This window comes from Paramormyrops kingsleyae, chromosome 21 (assembly GCF_048594095.1).
Source record: "Paramormyrops kingsleyae isolate MSU_618 chromosome 21, PKINGS_0.4, whole genome shotgun sequence".
In the NCBI taxonomy this organism is placed as follows: domain Eukaryota; kingdom Metazoa; phylum Chordata; class Actinopteri; order Osteoglossiformes; family Mormyridae; genus Paramormyrops; species Paramormyrops kingsleyae.
This window is the reverse complement of record NC_132817.1, coordinates 13,105,571-13,127,027: the sequence shown is the minus strand read 5'-3', so window position 1 is coordinate 13,127,027 and position 21,457 is coordinate 13,105,571. Positions and strand designations below refer to the sequence as shown.

The 21,457-nt window shown below is 46.9% G+C and overlaps 2 protein-coding genes across 4 annotated transcripts; both read left to right on the top strand.

The window, feature by feature from the left end:
• The first annotated feature begins 5,692 nt into the window (after positions 1-5,692).
• On the top strand, positions 5,693-12,161 carry LOC111847582 (lipoprotein lipase-like). 2 transcript variants are annotated; one of them, XM_023818913.2, is made up of 10 exons: positions 5,693-5,945; positions 6,834-7,009; positions 7,147-7,326; positions 7,876-7,987; positions 8,126-8,359; positions 8,593-8,835; positions 9,739-9,859; positions 10,039-10,221; positions 10,328-10,435; positions 10,554-12,161. In XM_023818913.2, exons 1-10 carry the CDS (start codon positions 5,852-5,854, stop codon positions 10,603-10,605), a joined length of 1,503 nt encoding a protein of 500 aa, XP_023674681.2. In that variant the 5' UTR covers positions 5,693-5,851; the 3' UTR covers positions 10,606-12,161. The 2 variants fall into 2 exon arrangements, with proteins under 2 accessions (XP_023674681.2, XP_072560370.1); XM_072704269.1 differs by having other exon boundaries at positions 5,693-5,946; positions 6,829-7,009.
• A 2,732-nt stretch (positions 12,162-14,893) lies between these two features.
• Positions 14,894-20,564, top strand: LOC111847579 (lipoprotein lipase-like). 2 transcript variants are annotated; one of them, XM_023818906.2, is made up of 10 exons: positions 14,895-15,162; positions 15,903-16,123; positions 16,238-16,417; positions 16,503-16,614; positions 16,856-17,089; positions 17,214-17,468; positions 17,598-17,718; positions 17,975-18,196; positions 18,301-18,396; positions 19,710-20,564. In XM_023818906.2, exons 1-10 carry the CDS (start codon positions 15,066-15,068, stop codon positions 19,729-19,731), a joined length of 1,560 nt encoding a protein of 519 aa, XP_023674674.2. In that variant the 5' UTR covers positions 14,895-15,065; the 3' UTR covers positions 19,732-20,564. The 2 variants fall into 2 exon arrangements, with proteins under 2 accessions (XP_023674676.2, XP_023674674.2); XM_023818908.2 differs by lacking the exon at positions 18,301-18,396 and having other exon boundaries at positions 14,894-15,162.
• The last annotated feature ends 893 nt before the right edge of the window (positions 20,565-21,457 follow it).

Sequence of the window (21,457 nt, the reverse complement as noted above, 5' to 3'; positions counted from 1 at the left end):
CCCTCAAAAATAAACATTTCAGTAATTAAACACCTTCAGTCATTTAGGCCAAAGCTATGAACATCTGTACATGTCATTTAGACACTAAAGTTGCCTGCACTCTGTTATAACCCCCGTAAATCTGAAAATCTGCAGGGACAAGTTATACTTTCAGAAAGTTTGTCACTCGAGGCAAGGAAGGGAATTTTTTCCTGGCATATGGACCTGAATTCCTGTCATCGTAAGTCCAGCCCTTTAATCACTGCACCCCCTACTGTTCATGTCCTAGAAATGCAGAAATCTTAGAAATGCGTTGTTAATGCTTGCACCAAGGCTGCTAACTCACTTCACGGCCTGGAGGCGCTGCTCACAGACAGAGGGAGGAGTACGGTGGCTCTGCAGTAACCACGCCTGCAACAGGAAGTGTCGATCCGTCACTCACAGGAAGAGCTGCTCGCCGTGTGGCCGGAGCCTGCTACTGCGTGACCACGTTTAATGTAGCAGTGCAGAGCCGCTGCCTTTCGCCTAGAGAGTCTAATGTTCTCCTAAATACAGACTTAGGCCTGGGGTTATTCCTGGTCCTCCTCCCCAATGCCTTCCTGAGGTTAATTGTGTTCCTTACTCCACCTCACTCAACGGTCCTGCGTGGTCCAGTGGCATGTAGGAACCAAGGCGACCAGCTTTGTTTAGGGACACAGGCCGCGATTCTCACTGCAGGCCAGCCCGGACGGCTTCAACAGCAGCTGTGCCCGCCCACATTTCCCAGAAGGCCGTTCGGGTTGACGACTAGTTAGCGACGTTTTCAGGCTGGCCCTGTGGAGTAAACTGTCAACACGGAACAATTAAATGTGCACGGCAGAAATTCAACATGGCACGCAAACAGAAACGTTTGCTGAACGAGGTGGAATCAGACTGATGAGCGCCGTGGCCCCCAGTGGCCGCCCACGCAGTTTGATGATGTTTTTGGAGTAGTCAGCCACTGACACGTCACCAGGTACGTGTGGGGGGCCCTCTGCTGGTGATTAATGGAAATGCATGTGTGGAACACCAACAGAGAATAGAATAGAATAGAATAGAGATACTTTATTAATTAATTTTCTTTTTTCACTTTGCCCCATCTTGCTTTCTATACAAGTGAGAGCAAGTTTGGGGGACACAGCGAGGGCAGCCACCTTTCAGCACCCAGAGAGCTGGGGGTTAAGGGCCTTACTCATGGGCCCACGGACATGTGACTGTTCTGTCAAGCCATCGACCTTCTGGTCACCAGCACAGAGGCTTGGCCCACTGAGCCACACACCAAGATGTGCTTCCGGATTTAATTTTACTGCCCAACACTAGAGGGCGCAGTGGAGCAGATATACAGCCATGTCTCCACCTGTCCCATTGTATTTACTCACTCAGTGAGCTGCAGTGTTAGCACGCTAACTTGGCAGAGCATTTTAATAGGGCTTCAACCACAATGCTTCCATTTCCTCATCTGGCTCTTTAGAAAAAAATCCAAGCAGTCTGCTCATCTGTTGAAGTATTTGCTGTTCTGGACATAGTTTTCTAAATGTAAAAAAGTCAGAAAGCTCTAATATGCATCCAGTTTGAGCTAAGAGGTTCAGCCGAAACGTGTCATCCTCCCTCACATGACGATGGAGCAATGGCGCCCCCTAGCTCCATGTGCAGGTACTTCAGGACACCACCCACCCACTGGACAATGAGGTGTCCAGATGTGTTTTTATCTCCTCCACAAGATGTCCCAGCTGTGGAGTTTCAAAAGTGAGCACTGCAACTCTACAAACATCCCCCTTTGAACTCCACCAGTCATCTGCTTTCCTGAAAACATATACCCCCCCCACCCACCATGATTTAAAAACAAATAGCAAGTGCCACTTGGGTTGGGATCCGAGGCCTCTGGTATGTTAGTGTCAGGGGATGGTGGGTGACCATAATGCTCCCCCCGCTGCTGGGACATGTGACACATATGTGGAATTACACACGCCACACATGAGCTTCCTGTAAGCGGAGCGGCTGGATGTTGTGCCTGTGTGTCATCCCATCTCATGCCGAAATTGTTCCAGGCTGCGGAGGATCATGAGACGGTGGGGGATGTCACGCGATTAGGAACCCAGTAACAACAACCCTGGCCTGGGGGGGGATCCTCTGCAGTGGATTTCCTCACCAGCTGGGATACGGCAGTAAGGAGCATTGATTCACTTATCTGCTCTAGTTTTTCACAAATCGATTAAAATTTAATAGCAGCAGTCGGACAGGCTGCATCTCCCAGCCTCTCTGAGGCAAACTCACCGGCACGGATTCCTCCAGCGCTCTGCAGAATAACCCAGCACGATCGCTCTACACCAGTGCACCATCTTAACAGGGACACAACCTCAACCAGCATGCTGGACAAACAGTAACTGGTGAATGGGATAATACCCCCTCTCGCCCCCTCACTGCCCCTGTCACAACTGAGTGCGATGGAATGCCTGACGGGGCTGCTTTCCCACGCAGATGGGGGATTAGGGGCGAGAGGTGCCACCAGGGGATTCCACTGTGAGGTCCCGACTGGGCCATCCCTAATTACCCCAGGAACGGCCCCCCTGCACTCCTGCGCCCTGCCCCCATCCTGCCTGTGGGCCTCCACAACACAAACCAAACACCTGGATGGTCTGGTTCTCCTCAATCGTTTCTCTCCACGTCTCAGCGTACAGCTGCTGGTATGAGGCTCGTTGCCCGGGTAACCTCCCCCTGCACATTCCCGATATTAAAGCCACGGGCTCGTGCTGCGATCCTATGAGCAGATGTAAAACAACAGCAACAATAACGGGACCCGTAATTTCAAATGGAGATATTAAAAACAAGAAAGTGATCTTTCCCTAAGAGCTAGTAAGACTCAACTTCTGAACACCTGACACGTCTGTGGACAAATTTTTAGGTTCGGCACAGGCGGAGTGTTGCGACAGGCTAAAACAAGAACATTCTAGATCTTTGCATGGGGCAGATGGAGGGAGGGAATCGGAGACCGTCTCAGGGAGTAACACAGACCAAGTCACGTGATTCCGTAGGAGCCCGAGATGATCCGAAACTTGCCCTGTTTGAGTTTGGAGTTTTAAAAAAAAAAACAGTCCAATGGAGAACAGACCTAACGACACATAAGGGGAGTTCAGATACAAAAGGGTGTAACTGCTGCGGCTGTGAGGGGCCGTGTTTGGAGTCACGCTAACCTTCTGTAGGAAGAGGCACTTTATCGCTTTTGATGAGCAGTTTATCTCTATGTTTTATGCACCCTGTCATCCTCTCTTCTGTTACCAGGGTCAGGGGAGGACTGATCAGACATGGTGACGGCATAACGGGACCCTGCAGAGCTCAGCTTTCCTCCAGACCGAGATCCCGTGCTCGGAAAAATCACAGAGGCCGAAGAGGATTTGTGGTGTTTTACTTCGAATTATGAAAAAAGCCCTACAGGAGGTCTTACTTGTTGGCCAGAACCAGATGTCACATGACGTCACCATATCTCTACGCCCCACGGTCAGTCTGAGGGGTGACGTGACCCCAGGATTCTGCAAAAACTGCCCCTGGACGCAAACGCCTGAGTGTCACAGGCCAGCAAAGGGCCTGGAGACTTTAGAGATGAAACATCTCAGTTTTCATTAAGTTTGATGATTTAGGAAATTTATTCTTAAATTTATTCCTATTATTATCTGACAAATTGTTTTGGTCAATACCAATTGGTCACATTTTATTTATTTATTTCAGAATCATTCATTTTTCGCACTTTTTCACAAGAAAGGCCAGACCTGAAAAAATCAAGACTACTTCAAAACCAGACGCCCCCCCCCTCCCCCCACCCTTACCTACTGAAGAAATAATGATGATGATTATTTATTTAACTGGTCCTATTATCAGAGACGCTGACGCAGCTCACACATCCATACGCCTGACATATTTTTTATAGTTGCTCAGGTCAAATGCGTGACTCAAGGATACAAGAGTGGGATATGAACCCACATCCTTCAGGTGCAGAGATTGGTTCCTTCACGCCTACTGCTGAATTTCAGTACTTCTGCAGAATCTCAGGTTATCAGCATGTGGTAGAAGCACGTGTCCATTAGCAGCCTGGATGTTATGTCTGCAAAGTCTTCTCGCAGAAAACCATCATCCTTTGATTGGAGAACAAAGAAAAGCAGGAAGGCACAGATAAGGGTGGAGTGTCCTTACGCCAAATGTCTCCCGTTTTATTTTGACTCCCTCAATGTCACCGTGAGCCTTGGTTGCTCAACTAGACTTCTCGCAATCGTCAGCGGTGTCTGGCTTAAAAACGAGTGCCTATTGAACAATGTAGCCGTTTCAAAACGTACCCAACACAAAAAAGAGAGTCGGGTGCAAGACAAGAAAACAGCTGCCAATATTTGACAAATCAGCGGCGAGCACGCTCCCATCGGACTCAGCCCTGTTACGCCAAGACGGCACAGCTATGAAACATATTAAAGTTATATTTAAAATCGTTTGCTCAACAAAGAAAAAGGGGGGGATGGAGAACATGAGTTAATGCATGTTACTGCATTACTTAAAACAGATTAAAACCCTCGAGATTGCTGCCTTTGCTGCCGTTCGCTTCTGCAGGGGTCCACAGCGAGATGGTGCGTGGAATCAGAATGGAATGCACCCGAGGGGGGCTTGCGGGGGATGGGGCTGCCCTCTAAATCGCCCGAGCCTGAGGCCTACATCCCTAGTCTTTATTAGGCCAAACTATACTATAGAATATCCAAATGCAGGCTATTCATCTGTTAAATATATAACAATTGAGAAAGGCACTTCTTTCAGATGACTGAGCGTTCTCCTTGTGGAGATTAACAATGATTATGTTAGACTATCTGGAGACGGAGAGGATGTAAACTGAGTAGCCCACGCTTGCCGGTATGGGGTGCTCTGTCGGCTGAGGGTATCCACCTCTGATTGGCTGACATCCGACCAATGAGACGAGCCGGACAGTTCACACCTTTCTTTAACATATGTGCGATATAGTTTGACCACATTTTCCTTTTTGTTGCGTTTCGAACGTTCTACCTAATTTATTATGTCTTATAAACAAGTCTTCTTAATTTAGAGTAATCTAGAGAGGAGCCCACAAAAATTAAATAGCGAAGACTATATAAGTACCCAATTGAAATGCAAAGCACGTTAACTTTTCCAGTTTAGCTAAGTTATATAAGTGCCGGTATGTCATAATAAACGGATTTAGGAATTTAAACACTGTAAAATGGGCTTTGGATGTAAGTGGCAGTACTGAGGAAAACGGGCACGACATAACGATTTCAGCCCATTTAAAAATATTTTATTTTTTTAATTAGGCCTATAATCTTGACATATTTTTTATTAAGATCTGAAAGTAATTTGCCTTCGATGTGAATGCAGCACATTGCAATTAAATTAGTCGTGGTTTTATATAGGTCCAGTTATTACACTTTATTATTTAAATGAATTATACATTCTCCGTTAAAAGTGGATGAAAAACAAAAACAGTGAAAGGGGTGTTAGTTCTACATGAATAAATATTTTGTTATAAATCCCCAATAAGCCATGTACAATGTGATCGGCAAACCGTTTTATTTTGAGGGTTACAGGTATGGGACCGTGCGGAGAAAGTTTTTCAAGACAATGTCGCCGCCCATTAGAAGTATTTCCGACCAATGGGCTGTAGGACATTTGTGTGAACCATTGGCTTCGGCATAAAACCGTAAGACGGCACCGAATGTGCAACAAAGAACGGGATCGCCGCTCAGCTCCTGGCCGAAGGCTGAAGTAGAGTCCAGGGACCCGGGATTGTTCCGCACACGCCTTTTCATCCGGGACTCATCGAAAAAAAATAATATTAACTCTTAATAATATGGGAAAACAAAGTATCTACATACTGTTTTTTGGGGTGTGTTTTATCAAAACTTGCGCAAGTTTTTCCAATACCACTGAAGAAACTCCATCCAGTAAGTTGAAAGGTTTTAACTTTTTTTTCCCCCCAGTGTAACCAGCTGACTTTTTGTGTATATATTATTTGTTTCTAAGCAGTTGGTTATTGCGATTTAACGTGATTGAAAATGCCATTGGCAGCGGGAGGGCAGATGAAACCTATGAAGTCCGTTTCTGGAGCGTTCGGAAGTCGCAGACATTGCTGACAGCCCTCGCTGTCTTTCAGCCCGCAGCTACTCCTCTGTATGTGACTTGTTGTCATACGAAACGAGAAAAGGGCAATTCATTAGTGGACGAATGGGAGTAGCCAAAAGACACCGATGCATTTGCCATTTCGCGACGGTGGTGTCAGTTTGATGATATTCATAAGTCAGATGCGGGATCGTAGTTTTTTATTTGCAACAGGGGGCGATATTGCTGCTGATTACTATAAATTGTTCGGTCAATGGACAGTAATCATATAAAAAAATACTAAACACGCCTTCATCGCAAATAACGCTGTTTGTGATAATATGACTTTTTTTTGCAAGGCAAACACCCTAAAAGCTTGGCTCGCCTATGCAGGAGTTACTCAACAAGACCGACCTAAGTTAACCCTGTCCTAAGCAGATGATTTGTAACCCCCTTGTCCTGTCTATATGACTTATTTACCACTTCAGGATTTGGGGATTGCGGTGCATCTCCGTGTTAGAAAGCCCTCGTTATAATACTGTGTTTGTCAATCTCAATGAGTCTGTAGAGGAGAAAAACGGGAGATTTTCTTATGGGCTCTCTTGTGATGCCGATCTCCCCGTTTGTCTGAGATGCAACTTCCTTGCCTGTGTGTATCCTGTTGATGGAAACCACTGACATAGTGTGTGTGTGTGTGTGTGTATGTGTGTGTGTGTCTGCCTGTTTTTCCACAGGCAACACCACCTCCTGGATCGAGAACTTCAGTGACATCGAGTCCAAGTTCTCACTAAGAACAGCCGACACCCCGGATGAGGACATGTGCTACATCATTCCCGGTCAGCCGGACACCATCGCGGGATGTGACTTTAAACGCGACTCACAGACCTTCGTGGTCATCCACGGATGGACGGTGAGTCTTCGGCAGCATTTGGTGAAATAAAGGGGAAAAAAAATTTGCTTAAAATCACGAGTTAGACTAACGCTGGATGTGGATGTCGCTGGTGGTCCTGTGTGAGCCGCGTGGCCCCTCTCTGCGCCCGTCCACAGGTGACGGGGATGTATGAGAGCTGGGTGGTGAAGCTGGTGAAGGCCCTGTACGAGCGGGAGCCCGCCGCCAACGTGCTGGTGGTGGACTGGCTGGCGAGAGCCCAGCAGCACTACCCCACCTCAGCCGCCTACACCAAGCTGGTGGGACGCGACGTGGCCAAGTTCGTCAGCTGGCTGCAGGTGAGGCCAGGGGCCCCATAAAGGGTGGGACCATGGGCCCCGTAAAGGGTGGGACTAGGGGCCCCGTAAAGGGCGCGACCATGGCCCCGTAAAGGGTGGGACTAGGGGCCCCGTTAAGGGTGGGACTATGGGCCCCGTAAAGGGTGGGGGCTTAGGATAATTCAGAAGGCACCTTAGTGACAAGGGCAAAAAAATTAACATAATTGGACTGGTCTGGGTTGGGGGTCCAATGTGATATTTTTCATGGGGACAAAAAAAAATCTCTGGTGGAACCCTTTGGATGAGGCCCCACTTTGGGGGGGGGGGGGTTGTTGTTATCTTTACAAGCAGGGCCCCTCAAATCAGTTGCTGGCCCCCGGACACGTGATACGCAGGCAGTGGGGGGTGATTAACTCAGCTGGTGCAGGGACACGTATGGCGGCAGTGTCAAGGTCACACGCACGACCTTCTGCGTCCTCAGGAGATACACATGGGACCTGTAACACAGCGCTGGCGGCTCGTGACATAGCTGTTCTTGAAAGCTGTTTAAAAAACTGCCGCTTACCGCAGGCCGAGCTGAAGTACCCCTGGGAGAAGATCCACGTCCTCGGCTACAGCCTGGGGGCCCACGTGGCAGGAATCGCCGGCTTCCTCACCAAGCAGAGGATCAGCAGGATCACAGGTGAGCAGCGGTAAGGCGTGCTGATCACGCACGGGCCTGAGGACAGGGCATTGTGGCATGACCCCTTAACCAGTTACACCACGAGTAAATAGGCTCATCATGAACATGCCCTTCCCCCCACCCTTTGTCCCACTGCAGGCCTGGATCCCGCCGGGCCCGGGTTCGAGTATGCCGACGACCAGAGCACGCTGTCTCCGGACGACGCCGAATTTGTGGATGTGCTGCACACGAACACCAGGGGGTCGCCCGACCGCAGCATCGGCATCCAGAGGCCCGTGGGTCACGTGGATATCTACCCCAACGGGGGCACCTTCCAGCCGGGCTGCGACCTGCAGAACACAGTCATGATGATCGCCACCTCCGGCTTCCACTGTACGCTGCCTGCAGAACATGTCGGGTCCCTTGCGATCTCAGACAGGGCAAGCAGGTTTAACTGAAATACATTACACCTGCAATACGTCAAACAGCCAGTCAATCAAAAGTCAGCTATAGTTATTGGCCAATAATGTCTTTGACCCCGCCCCCTGGCATTGACCTCACCATCTTCCCTTCTGTTCTGACCCCGCCCCTTCCCCTTGCCCCACCCCCTTATTGGCTCCTCGCAGACATGGACCAGATCGTGAAGTGTTCCCATGAGCGCTCCATCCACCTGTTCATCGACTCGCTGGTGAATCAGGAGAAGCAGAGCCTGGCTTTCCGCTGCGGCACTAAAGAGGCTTTCAACAATGGCCTGTGCCTGAGCTGCCGCAAGAACCGCTGCAACAAGCTGGGCTATGAAGTCAGCAAGGTGCGCTCACGACGGTCTGTGCGGATGTTCCTGAAGACCCGCGAGGCCATGCCCTTCAAAGGTAAGGCCCAAATCTGCTGCCATTGGGTGGAGTATTTAGCCCACGACTCTCTTCCTATGAGCTTTCAGCTTTTTGTCACATGACAAAAACTGACCACAGGTGGTGCAGTGGTTAAGGTTCCAGCTGAGCCTGTATGGGGGGTGCATCCTTTGCTCACAGCAGCTGAGTGAAGCTTTGAGCTCATTCACGTGCCATTCCATGAGAAGACGCCCAACCCACTCCCAGAATGGAAGGCCACACGTGACATAGAGATAGCGGTGACACACTTCCAGGCTTCTCACGTGGGACTGGTGTGTCAGGGAAATCACAACAAGTCGCTGGGGTCACTGGGAGGAACGGGGCACGGATATTTAAGTCTGAAACTGGACACCCCCGTGATCGAGGCAAGCGAGTGCAGAATGAATCAGACATTTTAGTCCAGATCCTACAATCCTACACCACGTCTGACAGCCTGCGGACTGTTCCACAGCAAACCAATCAATGCCCGCAAATATTCGCATAGCCAACATCTGCTAATGTTTAAATCCCAGTGGATACAAGCTTTTGTGCCCTCAAATAAGGTCATCCAATCGTTTACTCTGGTACACATTCTGCTGCATTACATTATAAGCTGCGAAAGTAAAAATGCACAGCTGTCAGTCCCCTGCTCAAAGAGTGGATGTCCATTTGTGATCCCCCTAAACAAACATGATGATAATGTTGTGTAAGAGTTGGGCCGTGGTCCAAATGCTCTGCTTCCCATAATGCTTTGCTGCCTGACTTTCCTGGCTCTCTCTGATAGAGACAAGTGGCTTCCACACATCATACTGGTATCCTGAGCTTTTCCTGATCATGCGGCTGTGCGTTGGGGAGGGGTGTCTGAGGCCCTTGCTCATGATGCCCTTATCAACCCCCCTCCCCCAGTCTTCCACTACCAGGTGAAACTGCACCTCTTCAGCCAGCAGAATCAGACCTTCATCGAGCAGCCAATCAAGATCACTCTGCTTGGGACCAATGGAGTGAAGGAGGACATCGCCCTCGTTGTGTAAGATGCACCATCTCACACAAACGGTTCTTACCAGTTAGGACTACTCTGCTTCTCTGAATCAGTTTTTATAGCAAACAATTACAGTGAGTATTCCTATCTAACCACTGCGCCCCCTGGTGTCCATAGTATGTACTGCAGTAGAGTTAGAGGTTTCCTGCCTGTGTTTGATCTCAAAGGCCTCAGCTGAGCACCAACAGCACCATTTCCTTCCTGCTGACCTCCGATGTGGACATCGGAGACCTGCTGATGGTGAAGATGGTTTGGGAAAAGGACTCTTTCCTCAGTTTGTCCAGCTGGTGGAGCAGCAGCAGCTTCCTGGTCCGGAAGATGCGCATCAAAGCTGGAGAAACTCAGGCCAGGTAGGTCCCCCACATCCCTACCTGCGTAACCCGTTGCTGGTACCCGGTTCTGTCACCAATGCGTGTGAGGATGACCCAAAACTCACTATCTGCACATATATTCCAGGGCCGTCTTCACTGTCAAACAGGGGGACATAGTACACCTTGTGAAAGGTGGGGAGGAGATAGTCTTTGTGAAGTCGGAAGAGGATGAAGCCAGCCGGAAGCAGAGACGGTACAGGCCTGCCCTCTCAGACATGCAGCCAATGGAGTTTCATGTGCAGCATCAGATGACTTCATTGCTGGCACGCCATTGGCTGATTGCATGTTTTTTTTTTCTTTCCTGACTGTAGGATGCACAGACTGAAGATGTATGGGAGTTCCTTCAAACAGAGCACTATGTAAAACTTCCCCCAAAGCCAGCGCCCTCCTGCTGGCCAGAGGCTGGTTCCTGCACAATGTAGTTCTCTCTAAATCTGCATGTCTGTCTCACTGAAATGTGCCCGCTCACTGATTCTTGTCCTTTGACAATTTAAGCACTTTGGTAACAGTCTTCTAATCATTGATGAAATACATCATTACTGTCTTCCAGTCCTCATTCCAGAACACCCTGGATTTTTAAACTGGACCTATAAAACCGACAACGGTTGAACGTGGAATGTGTCGACTTCGGATTTTCCCTTGAGGCTTGCAGTCGTTTTTTCTTCTTCTCCTGCCTACTTGTTAGAGTGTACTGTACACATACCTGCTTAATTTATATATGTATAGCACTTGTCTGATTGTCCTCCATGTGCTTCTGCAGTGCCAAGTAACGATGGCCCTGAAGTGCAAAACACAAAGTGTTAATAAAACACAGAGCATCAAAGAAAGCACAAAAGTTTGCGAAAAACACACAACGTACATTTTTGGGGGTTTCCTTAACGTCTTGTGTTTTTGCACTTCAGGGCCACCATAGCATTCAGATAGAATTTATCTTCTCTGTTAGCTTTTTAGCATTAGCTTGCAGGTGCACCCTCTAGTTTGTGGACATCGTTCACTGTCCAATGTCTGTCTGCTGGCCCATCTGATCTCCAAGTATTCCGATTGTTTAGATCTGCTCTCCAGATGTCCTAAGGTTAGCTTTGGTCACATCATGCCCATAATGACATGAAGATGAATCCCCTCTTAAAGCAGACACATGTTACCTCCAATAGCTTATTAGCCATCCTAGTTAACTCTCAGTTGTCTCATGTGTACAGTTTCACAGAAACTGAAATGTTGTCAAACAAGTCTTTGGAATGCATGCTATATCTAGGCTCTTAGAATAATAATAATAATTTAAAAATGTAAAAATTAGGGGCTTAAAGCTTCCCAGTTTTACACCAAAGGGACCAACCCGGGCAATTGTCACAAATTCCGTGAAATGGGGCTAGACCACTGAGATGCGATTTCTCAAATTTAGATAAAACAAATTGAAACTCACATATCCTGTCTCTTTCATGTCTATAATGTCATTGGACTTAAGGGGTGCAGTCAAGGTATGGTTATGAGTCCCCACAAGTCAGGGTCACACAAGAAAATCATTCGGCTAGTTCACTGTCTGCTATAAGGGACTGACCTGAAATCTCAGCCATCGAAGCTCATGTCAGCCCTGGTACTTGAGTGTATTACCTTCCATGATTATTATCTCTCCAATAATACTGCATACTCTATTTATTGAATGTATGTGTATATTTGTATATTACGCTGTACATAATATATTTTTGCTAGGCTTCCAAAGATATCTATTTTATTATCCTCTACTTTGAAGTACTATTGAGCTAATGTTCTGCTTTTGAAGGTGGATTTCATACAGAGAGATGGGAAAGTGGGTTTGGTAGGCATTTCTCCCGCCAATGCGGGCTGTTATTATGTTTGTTTTGAGATGCAATGTACTGTATTAGAGGGGGAACTTGGTACTGTAATAAAGCTGGTAAACCTCATGTAGTCCTGTCACTTTCTGACTTTATCTACAAAGGAGAATCACCGATAAAGCCAGGATTTTTTTCACTTCAAACAGCACAGTCTTGCCTGTGCGTGTTCTCCAAAATGAGATTTTAAAATGTCGTTATTTCGCAAGTACAGCAGTTCCTGGAAATCCCTGGACCGACGCAGTGGAGAGAAGTTAAACAGACATTTCTCAGAAAATTTCTGCAGAAGGAATTAAGTGCCCCATGAAAATTACCATGCCAGGACAGCTTGGCTCTACCCAGATGGCAGGGTTTCACCACGTCCTTCAGTCCTCTTCTAATAGGCCCACTAACAACACAGGCAAAACTACTAACACTGAAACCCAACAGTAAATCAGAGCAGCAAAAACTCTGTCCCCTTCATTCCTGATTTGAAGCCCTCGCTAATTCTCACTGAGAGAAATTTTCCCAACTCTTCTATCGTGACACCCATAACTAGTAAAACATATTCAGATGCAAGAATAAAATGAATCAAAATGTTTCAGTGGGGCAGCAGATGTCCAGATGTTTGTCAACGCAAGCTCTCAGTACTTATGTACAAATGATCCAGGGCCAATTAATTTTACCCGGTGGCGCCATCCATCTGTAGAAATAAACAGCGGCTGACAAAGCATTATGTTTTGTACTTTAATTTAAACAGAGCCGTGGTATTAAGAAAATATCAATCTGTTTGCATTTTCCAAAACCCACTGATCTCCGAGCAGTTCCCAATTCCTTGACTAAAAGGATAATCTTTATCAAAGGTATAAATTGTTACTTTTTTCTGTTAGTGTATTGATTAACCAGAAAATAAGTGTTACATACTGATCCTATGTTCGTTCATCATTAATCAGTCATACTGGTTCATGTATTTCCTGCTGTTACTAGATTTGTTCATGATTTGTACATGATGTGTAGTAGCTGAGTTACTAAGTTACTTGTGCCCCCCCCCCAAGGAAAGTGTTGCATAAACCCAGTGGTGGAAAGTTCAGGTCCAGAAACTACAAATCCAGAGTAAGATTTTGTTTCAACCAAAGAGTCACAGTCACAGAGAACTCAGCTGGTTGGTTAAAACACCAACCAGCTGGCTCTGGATTTGTACTTTCTGTACCTGAACTTTCTATCTCTGCACAGAACCATAGAAGCGGGAGCAGAAGCATAAAAACACCTGGTAGGACGGATTCTGATGGAACATTTGATCAGATTGCAACGTTTACCGCATTTAAAAATGTAACATACACAGTTTTTTCTCACTCAAAACATTTTGCCACGGACACGTTTGTTCGTATACGCGGACAGGATGAAGGACATTGGCTCTTGGCACGTGGTATTGTTTCTTTGTCGCGTTATTGTCTAATGACATCACGATTTCCAGTTTTGGTGCCCGCCTTATTTTTCACCAGCTCTCAAACAAACTCAGGTGATCCCTGATACCCTCATAGCATGGTTTTCCATTAATCGCAGCAGCTGGGCGAGGAGGAGCAAGCGCAGAAGGCAGGCATGTGACTTCGGCGTTTGGCAGTACTCCAACTCACCCGTGCGTCACTAACGGGGACAAACTGTAACCCTAATCAGGCACATCCAATAACCCCCAACCCACTAAATGCCCATTTTCTTATCCAATGGGTGTGGTCTGTAGGGACATGGCCCTACCAATATTGTGGGAGTACCGGTAGACGCGGGGGGCGGGGGTTCGGAGCTGATTCGGTCCCTATCAATGTTGAAATCAAACGTGCGCCTATATGTAAACCACTACTCAAATAACAGTACATTTATATCGCTAAAATCAACACCGAATTATATTTTGAAGTATTACAACGTGCGATTGTAACTAGTTTTAAGATGATCTATCAGCTTCTCATGCATGACTCCCTGTGTCTTCCACGGGTAGGGGTCATTGCGCATTCGTTTGATATTATCAAATATTTATACTGAAGGTTCACCATCTGCTAATGGAACAACAAAAAACGAGGAGAAGAAAACCGAACGGGGAGGGGGCATTTAGACCACCGCTCAGAGCTCTCGGTCATGACAGCACGATGTTCCGTCCAGATTAATCTCGTCATGGGCTGGTGAACGATGACAATGTCACCTGAAAGGCGACACAAAGGAACACCCACCCCCTCTCTTCTTACATGCCCTCACAGTGCCGTGCTTTAAAGTTAATTGCATTTACTTATAATTCTACGCTTAAACTACATTTTGACTGACAATTAACCCCCGATCTTCAAGCTGCACCCAAAGTTTTTTCATCTCTATTAAAGTTTAGGTTCAGATTTGTATTATGGCGACCCTGTTTGTGATAAGCTGTTATCAGATCGATAGTTTTATACAGGCTATGTGTATGTTAACACACACGCTTTTATAGCGTAGTAAATTGACGATCCAAGCACAGTAAATGTTGCAACACAATACACTGCCGGGTCCATGGATGAACACCTGACTCCACAATGTGTAGATAAAATTAAACGGGTTTTCAGCAACATCACGCATTTCAGTAGGCTATTTGTATTTGTATCAAATCGTGAGAATAAACGCCTTCTAATTTGCCTTTGCGAGAAAGTCACCTGACATGTCACCCCAACAGCTGTAAGGTCATTATAATATATAAATAAAATGGTATCTGGGGATATTTGTAAGGAACTTTCCGGTGACTTAATGTGTATCGCATCACTAGTCCGGTATAATAATCACGCCCAGAGTGCAGCCCCCTGGGCGTCCGGATGCGCTATTTAAAAGCTGTCAGACCCCCTGAAACATATTAATGCTATAATAACACACAAGGAATATTGATTTCTTGTTTATTTTTTAAATCCGCAGGCAACAGTTTTGCATTTCATTACATTAGATTTTGCGCTGATCGGGTCTTCGAGATAGATCGCAAATTTCCGGAAAGACATGAAAGTAGAGGGTTACTGCTGCATTTTATTGATCGTGTTAAATACTGCAGTGCCCCCTGTGAAACTTTTAAACGAAGACGAATCCAACTTCTTTGGTAAGTTGAGCAAGCTGCAGGTTTTCCTGTGTTAAATCAACGCGGCTGCCTGTATTCGTTTAAGAGCTCATCTGGTCAGATTTGTTGCATTTATTAAGAAAAAGTTTTTAAATAGCTGGATATTTTGTGAGCTAACCGAATATGAACTTTCATTTGGATCATCGCGTGAATTGTCTCAATGACTAAACCAGATCTATTTTTAAGTAAATAAATTATTTTTTACCTGGGAAATGAATATCAATAGATGTACTGTACGTTTCATAACTGGAGAAACTTGGGGTTTTGCTTTTATAACAGAGAATCTGTTTTTTGCTGATTAAATTTGAATCGCGATCTTGTATTACATAAGCGTAAGGTACTGACCTTCACCCCCCGACCGGGACAAGGTTATAGCCTGCCTCTATGGGGCTGACCGTGTCGAACAGAGTGAAGAGTGAATACCACCTAGGTATCATGTCGGCGATGCACTGAAGCCATTATACACAGTGCAATGGTGCATGAAGTAATGACAGAGTCTTAGATTTCAACAAGCGTCACCTTTATCAACATCAGTATGAATTTGTGAAATATATAGTTCAAATGACGGTTGACACCCGACACCAGCTATTCAGAAATGCCGCGAAACTTAGTTGATTTAATCATAAAATCTGGCAGTTAGGACTATAACTTTAATTTTAATAAAGCTTACAAAATACAGTGATAACGTCAAAAAATGTAAGTGTACTAAATGTTTAATGCAGGCAATGTTTTGGAGCCCTTGAAGGACCTGTTCAACCAGGAGAGCCAAACCGAGGACAGCAACCACACAGAAGCTAACCCGACCCACACAAAGTTCTCTGTACGCAGCCCTGGGCCCCCCCACGAAGACGAGTGCTACATAGAAGCTGGGAATGCAGCCTCCCTGCACAAATGCAGGTTCAACGCCACCTCGAGAACCTTCCTGGTCATCCACGGATGGACGGTAAGCTTTAGCAATGTTTCGCTGATCACACGTCAAAAGCCATAGTTAACTCTGAGCAGGTGTATATGAGGTCTGGCTGAGCTGAGGGTCTCACTAAGTGAATAACCCCCCCAGGTGAGCGGCATGCTGGCTAGCTGGGTCTCCAAGCTGGTGTCAGCTCTGTTCGAGAGAGAGCCAGACGCCAACGTCATCGTGGTGGACTGGCTCAGTAGGGCCCATAACCACTACTTCACTTCAGCCCAGGACACGGAGCTCGTGGGGCAAGATGTAGCCCGTCTTATTGACTGGATTATGGTGCGTGTTCTGTCACCGTGGACCGATCCAGCCATCTAAGCAGAGCCGCTTCAGCTCTCTCACACGCCTCATTATTCTCCTCAAGGACAAGACGGGTGTTTCAGCAGAGAACCTCCACCTCATTGGCTACAGCTTGGGGGCCCATGTCGCTGGGTTCGCTGGCAGCAACACCTCCAGGAAGGTCGGCAGGATTACTGGTAAGCACAGGGTCTGGGGGCAATGGGGGTAGGGAAGTGACATAAACCAGTGATTGGCAGGATGTGATAATTCTTGAGGAACTAGTTCCTCAACACAGTGGAGCAAAAACAGCAATGACCAATGGCTACTGTTAGGGTGGGCGGGGATTAAAGACATATATGGGTGGAGTATAAAGACAAACCTGTAGCATTTAAAGGCATGTGGACATCATTTACCGTAGTATGGTTCTGCTTTTTGTAGGATTGGATCCAGCCGGACCAGTCTTCGAGGGGGCCCATGCTGACCGGCGCCTCTCCCCTGATGACGCTCACTTTGTGGATGTGGTCCACACCTTTACACGTGCATCCTTGGGTCTCAGCATCGGCATCCAAAGGCCCGTGGGCCACCTGGACGTCTACCCCAATGGGGGGACCTCCCAGCCAGGCTGCGACCTGCGCAGGGCCCTGGAAGTGGTGGCCCAGTTCAGCTTGGCGGGTGAGTTTCGGGAGGGAACCAATCACGTGGCGGCCAGAAATGACAGACGCACTGGCTGTCGTTGAGTTCTGAAGGTGGTTGCCCGCTGTGCTCTGTGACACCTGTTCTCTCGGCATCCCCGCAGACTGGCCCTCAGCCATGAGCGTGGCGGTCCAGTGCGAGCATGAGCGCTCCGTGCACCTGTTCATTGATTCACTGCTGAACGGCGACACCGTGGGTCAGGCTTACCGCTGCGGCACCAGCGACATGTTTGACCGCGGCATCTGCCTCAGCTGCAACAAGGGCCGCTGCAGCCGCGTGGGCTACGACGCACGGAGGGTCCGCCACGCACGTGACCACAGGATGTTTACCAGGACGCGCTCCTCTATGCCATTCCGAGGTAGGGCAACATCTCAAAACCTTTCTAAAACCTTCACCTCACTCTCAAAGACAACTAAACCCTGCTAGTTAGGGGTTAAACTGTGCTGTGACACGTGACATCCAGTGATGCTTTATTGCTCGCCAACAGTTTACCATTATCAGCTAAAGATTCACTTCTCCTGTAAACGGACCTGCCCTGAGCTGGAGCCCTCAGTCATGGTGTCTGTGTATGGGACCAATGGGGATGCTGAGAATCTCCAGCTGCACGTGTGAGTTCCCCGCTGAGCTCGTGCCTCAGGTGCTTCTAGAGCAGCGGCTCCCAATCCAGCCTTTGGAGACCCACAGACAGTCCATGCAGGAGATGAGAAGGAGCAAAAAAGTGGACTGTCTGTAGGTCTCCAAGGATTGGGTTGGGAAACATTGCCCTAGATGATGACGTCAACCATGGAGGTCATTCCTGTTGATCACGTCGGCATGATAGAGTTGGTTCTGTATACAGTGCTTGACAGGCAGTCTCCCTTCCAGCACGGGCAAGATCATGGCCAATAGGACCCACTCGTTCCTGCTGGTGACTGAGGAAGACCTGGGGGACCTGCTGATGATGACATTTAAGCTGGAGGAGACCGGTGGCTGGTCCACCTCCTCCCTGATGAAGATGGTATCCTCATGGTGGTCCGGCGATGATGCCAACAGCTCCCATATCATGGTCCGCAAGATCCGCGTCAAAGCCGGTGAGACCCAGAAGAAGTGAGTAAGGATCCTTTCTGGTTGGGCCAACGTGCCGTGACTGAGATTCACACTAACTGAGGCCAACCAAATTCAACAGCTGGTTTTTCAACTCTTGCCTCTAGGTTGGTTTTCTGCATGAAAGACACTCAACCTCTAAATCTGGCAAAAGAAGTAACCTTTGTCAAATGTGAAGATGGTTGGAAAGCAAGCTCGAGAAGGTGATTAGACCTGCACCACCAACCTCTGACCTATCTGCAACCTTGGTTAGCTGCCCCCTCAGGTCGATGGGGGTCTAAGTTTCTCAGAAAGGACCCAAAACTCTTTAAAATCACTTCCCTTGTCACCACAAGCGATTGTGACTACACAGGAAGCATGACTTCCCCCATAAAATTGCCAAAAGAATTGAATTTGTCAATATAAATTGATTTTGTTGCAATTAAAGGTGTTATCTGTCTTACTAAGTGAAACACAATTATCATTTCAAGTTGCCTTCTACTATATTTTCATTAATTTCCCTTTTGAAACCACGATAAATACAGTACATAGACACCCCACTGATGCCGTGCTTCACTGGGAGTCTATGGGAGATTCTTGTACATTTTCGCCGAAATGGAGAACAGATGAAAGCTTATTGGTCAATATGCTTCGATGACATGTTTTCTGAGTCCGCCCGGATGCCGTGCTTCACTGACTGTCTGTGAGAACTCCATGCATAGTTTTTGCTTTGGCAAAGTTCATTGGAGAGATAGACTTTCATCACATTTTTTAGACCCGTCTGGGAGCCAAGCTTCTCCGCATGGTGACTAGGAGACGTCTCCTCAAGACATGAAACACTACTAATCATTCCTGCTCATGACTAACAGATTTCACATGTTGTCGATGGTGTTGGCTCATAGTATTCATTGATTCTGTTGTATGCAGAGGTAAAGAAGCGTTTTGTTGCAAACCTAGAGTGACAGTTTACCATTTCGTATGCCATCTGTTGCCATTGGCATTTGTAAATACTGTAAATGAAGCTGTTACCATTGAGCTTTGAGTTTGATCACTTGTTTTATTTTCAGTGAAAGTTCAGTGACATTTAGTTTTATTGTTTGCTCACTAGCGAAATTCTCTGCATGTCCAAAATAGTCAAATCGCTTGAGGAGCCATGTTGGTAACTTGCTAAGTCAGGTTATAGATAATTTCTTACAAAAAGAAAGGAGAGCAGAATTTACATACAAGTAGCTGACCAGCAAAAATAAGAAAAAAAAAACACTTTTTTGTGGTTATATTGGCAGCTGTGGATACTGCGCTTCCCTCGTTTAAAAAAAAGCACCATCAGTCACTTCTGGTCACCTGCGGTTACCCAAAAAGGTTAACAAATATTTAACAGGAACAATGAAATCTAGATATAGTGTATTATGACACAGAATTATCTTTGTTATTGTTATTATTAATTTCCAGTGTGACACAGACAGCAGACTAACAGAGTTATCAGAGACAGACTTTAGGGTATAATAATAATTCTCTTCTTTTCTTTCATATCACACAGACGCCGCATCCGGAGAGACTGAGACAAATCTCGTCCCAGAAACCGTTCCTTAGATGCTTCTTGTTTACGCTTTGGCCCCCGAAACACTGCACTCACAGCTGCGCATTGTAGCCGCAGCTGTGTGTAAATGCACACGTGTGTTTGAATGTCCTACCAGAAGTGGGAGAATCTATGAACTGGAAGCCATGCTGGAGCGGCCAGAGATGGGAGAGAACGGCTTCAGAGAGGAGTCTGTGCTGTTTGGAGTCAGTCAGGTTGATACTCCTCTGCTTAATGGGTTCCCAACTCAGAGGAGCACGAGGATAATTTCCATACCACAGCCCATCTGAGGGGTCACTAAATTCACAGCGCTCACTCGCCGTGTTGTTAGAAAAGAACAATCACGCACAAATGTAAAGACGGATGTTATGTACTGACTAATCTCTACCAATTGACAGTGAACTAGCCTAAGGACTCGTGTGGGCTAAAGAGCTGGATTCATCATAGAGAAGCAGGTGTGTAGCCCAAAGGACCTGCTGTTGTACCCTAAGGTTTGGTGGCCTGGGCCACAATACACACAAAGCGTACTGAGCTGTGACTGGCAAGGCAGCGGCAGTCAGATAAGCCCCACTTTGAGTGTGTCTTTGTGTATAATCTGTCAGATTGACTTAATTATCAGAGCTTTAAAATGAATGATGTACAATATGTATAAAGGTGAATATACTATATATGTAGAGTCATATTTATCTGGTATTACTGTATATTCTGTATATAAGAATTAAATAACTACTTCTGAGTGACCATAACTTGTATGAATGTATATCCTGTATATATAACAAATAAATCTGACATTTTCGGACAGTTTCTTCAGACTGATCTGGATTTCAGTAGCTTGTATATCCTGCACGGGGTTAAAATGCACACACTCTTCCTGCCCCCAGGCCAGGGGTGGCTTCCCACATCCACAGGTCTCCCCGGTTATGAGACGTGGGTCAGTCTGGAGCAGGCAGTCCAGCTTGCATAATTATAAACACAAATATAAAAAAAAAAACTTCAGGTGGTACAGTCATTAAACAAGGATCCTTCAGGGATGCAGGTCGCCGTAAAGTGTGATCCAGCTCTGAGAGGACAGTGGGAGGGACAAACGTGCGGAGAGGAGACCAGTTCGCACCCTCCAGAGCTTTAATCGCCGCTTAAACAGCATGTTCTGGGAACACCGGGGGGGGGGGGGTGTTCATCGCTGAGCACCAGATATGCATGTCTAATGTGGCAGGCTTTCACAGGAAGTTCGACATGCTTAGCCCTTCGTATGTTGCCTTTCATATGTTCTGCCGTGTAACACTGCACTGCACTGCACATGCCATCATGATATTAATGAGGACGGCTTCTGGCAGACATCTGTTCACTCGTCACACCGACTTTAACAAAGCCTATAGACATAAAAGCTGATTTTCAGTTCCGTAACTGCACCTACTGTTCAGGATTTCTCATCCCTGGGGGGGGAGGGGGTTATGTTCCCCCCTCTCTCACACACTGGTTTTCTCCAAACGTCCCAGGAGAACTCACAGCTGGTCTCACCACACTGGGCAAGAAGGGACATAGAAGAGGTGGAGACAACCGGATAAAGGTCACCGGAGAGGGGGAGTGTCAATTTCAGAGACATACCTCAGCGTGAACACTTCTCCACATGCGTGTCAAAGACGGCTGTGTTTCATGTCATGCTGGACTGCCACAAAGAAAGCCGTTTGTTCTAGGAGTTTATCTCCAGG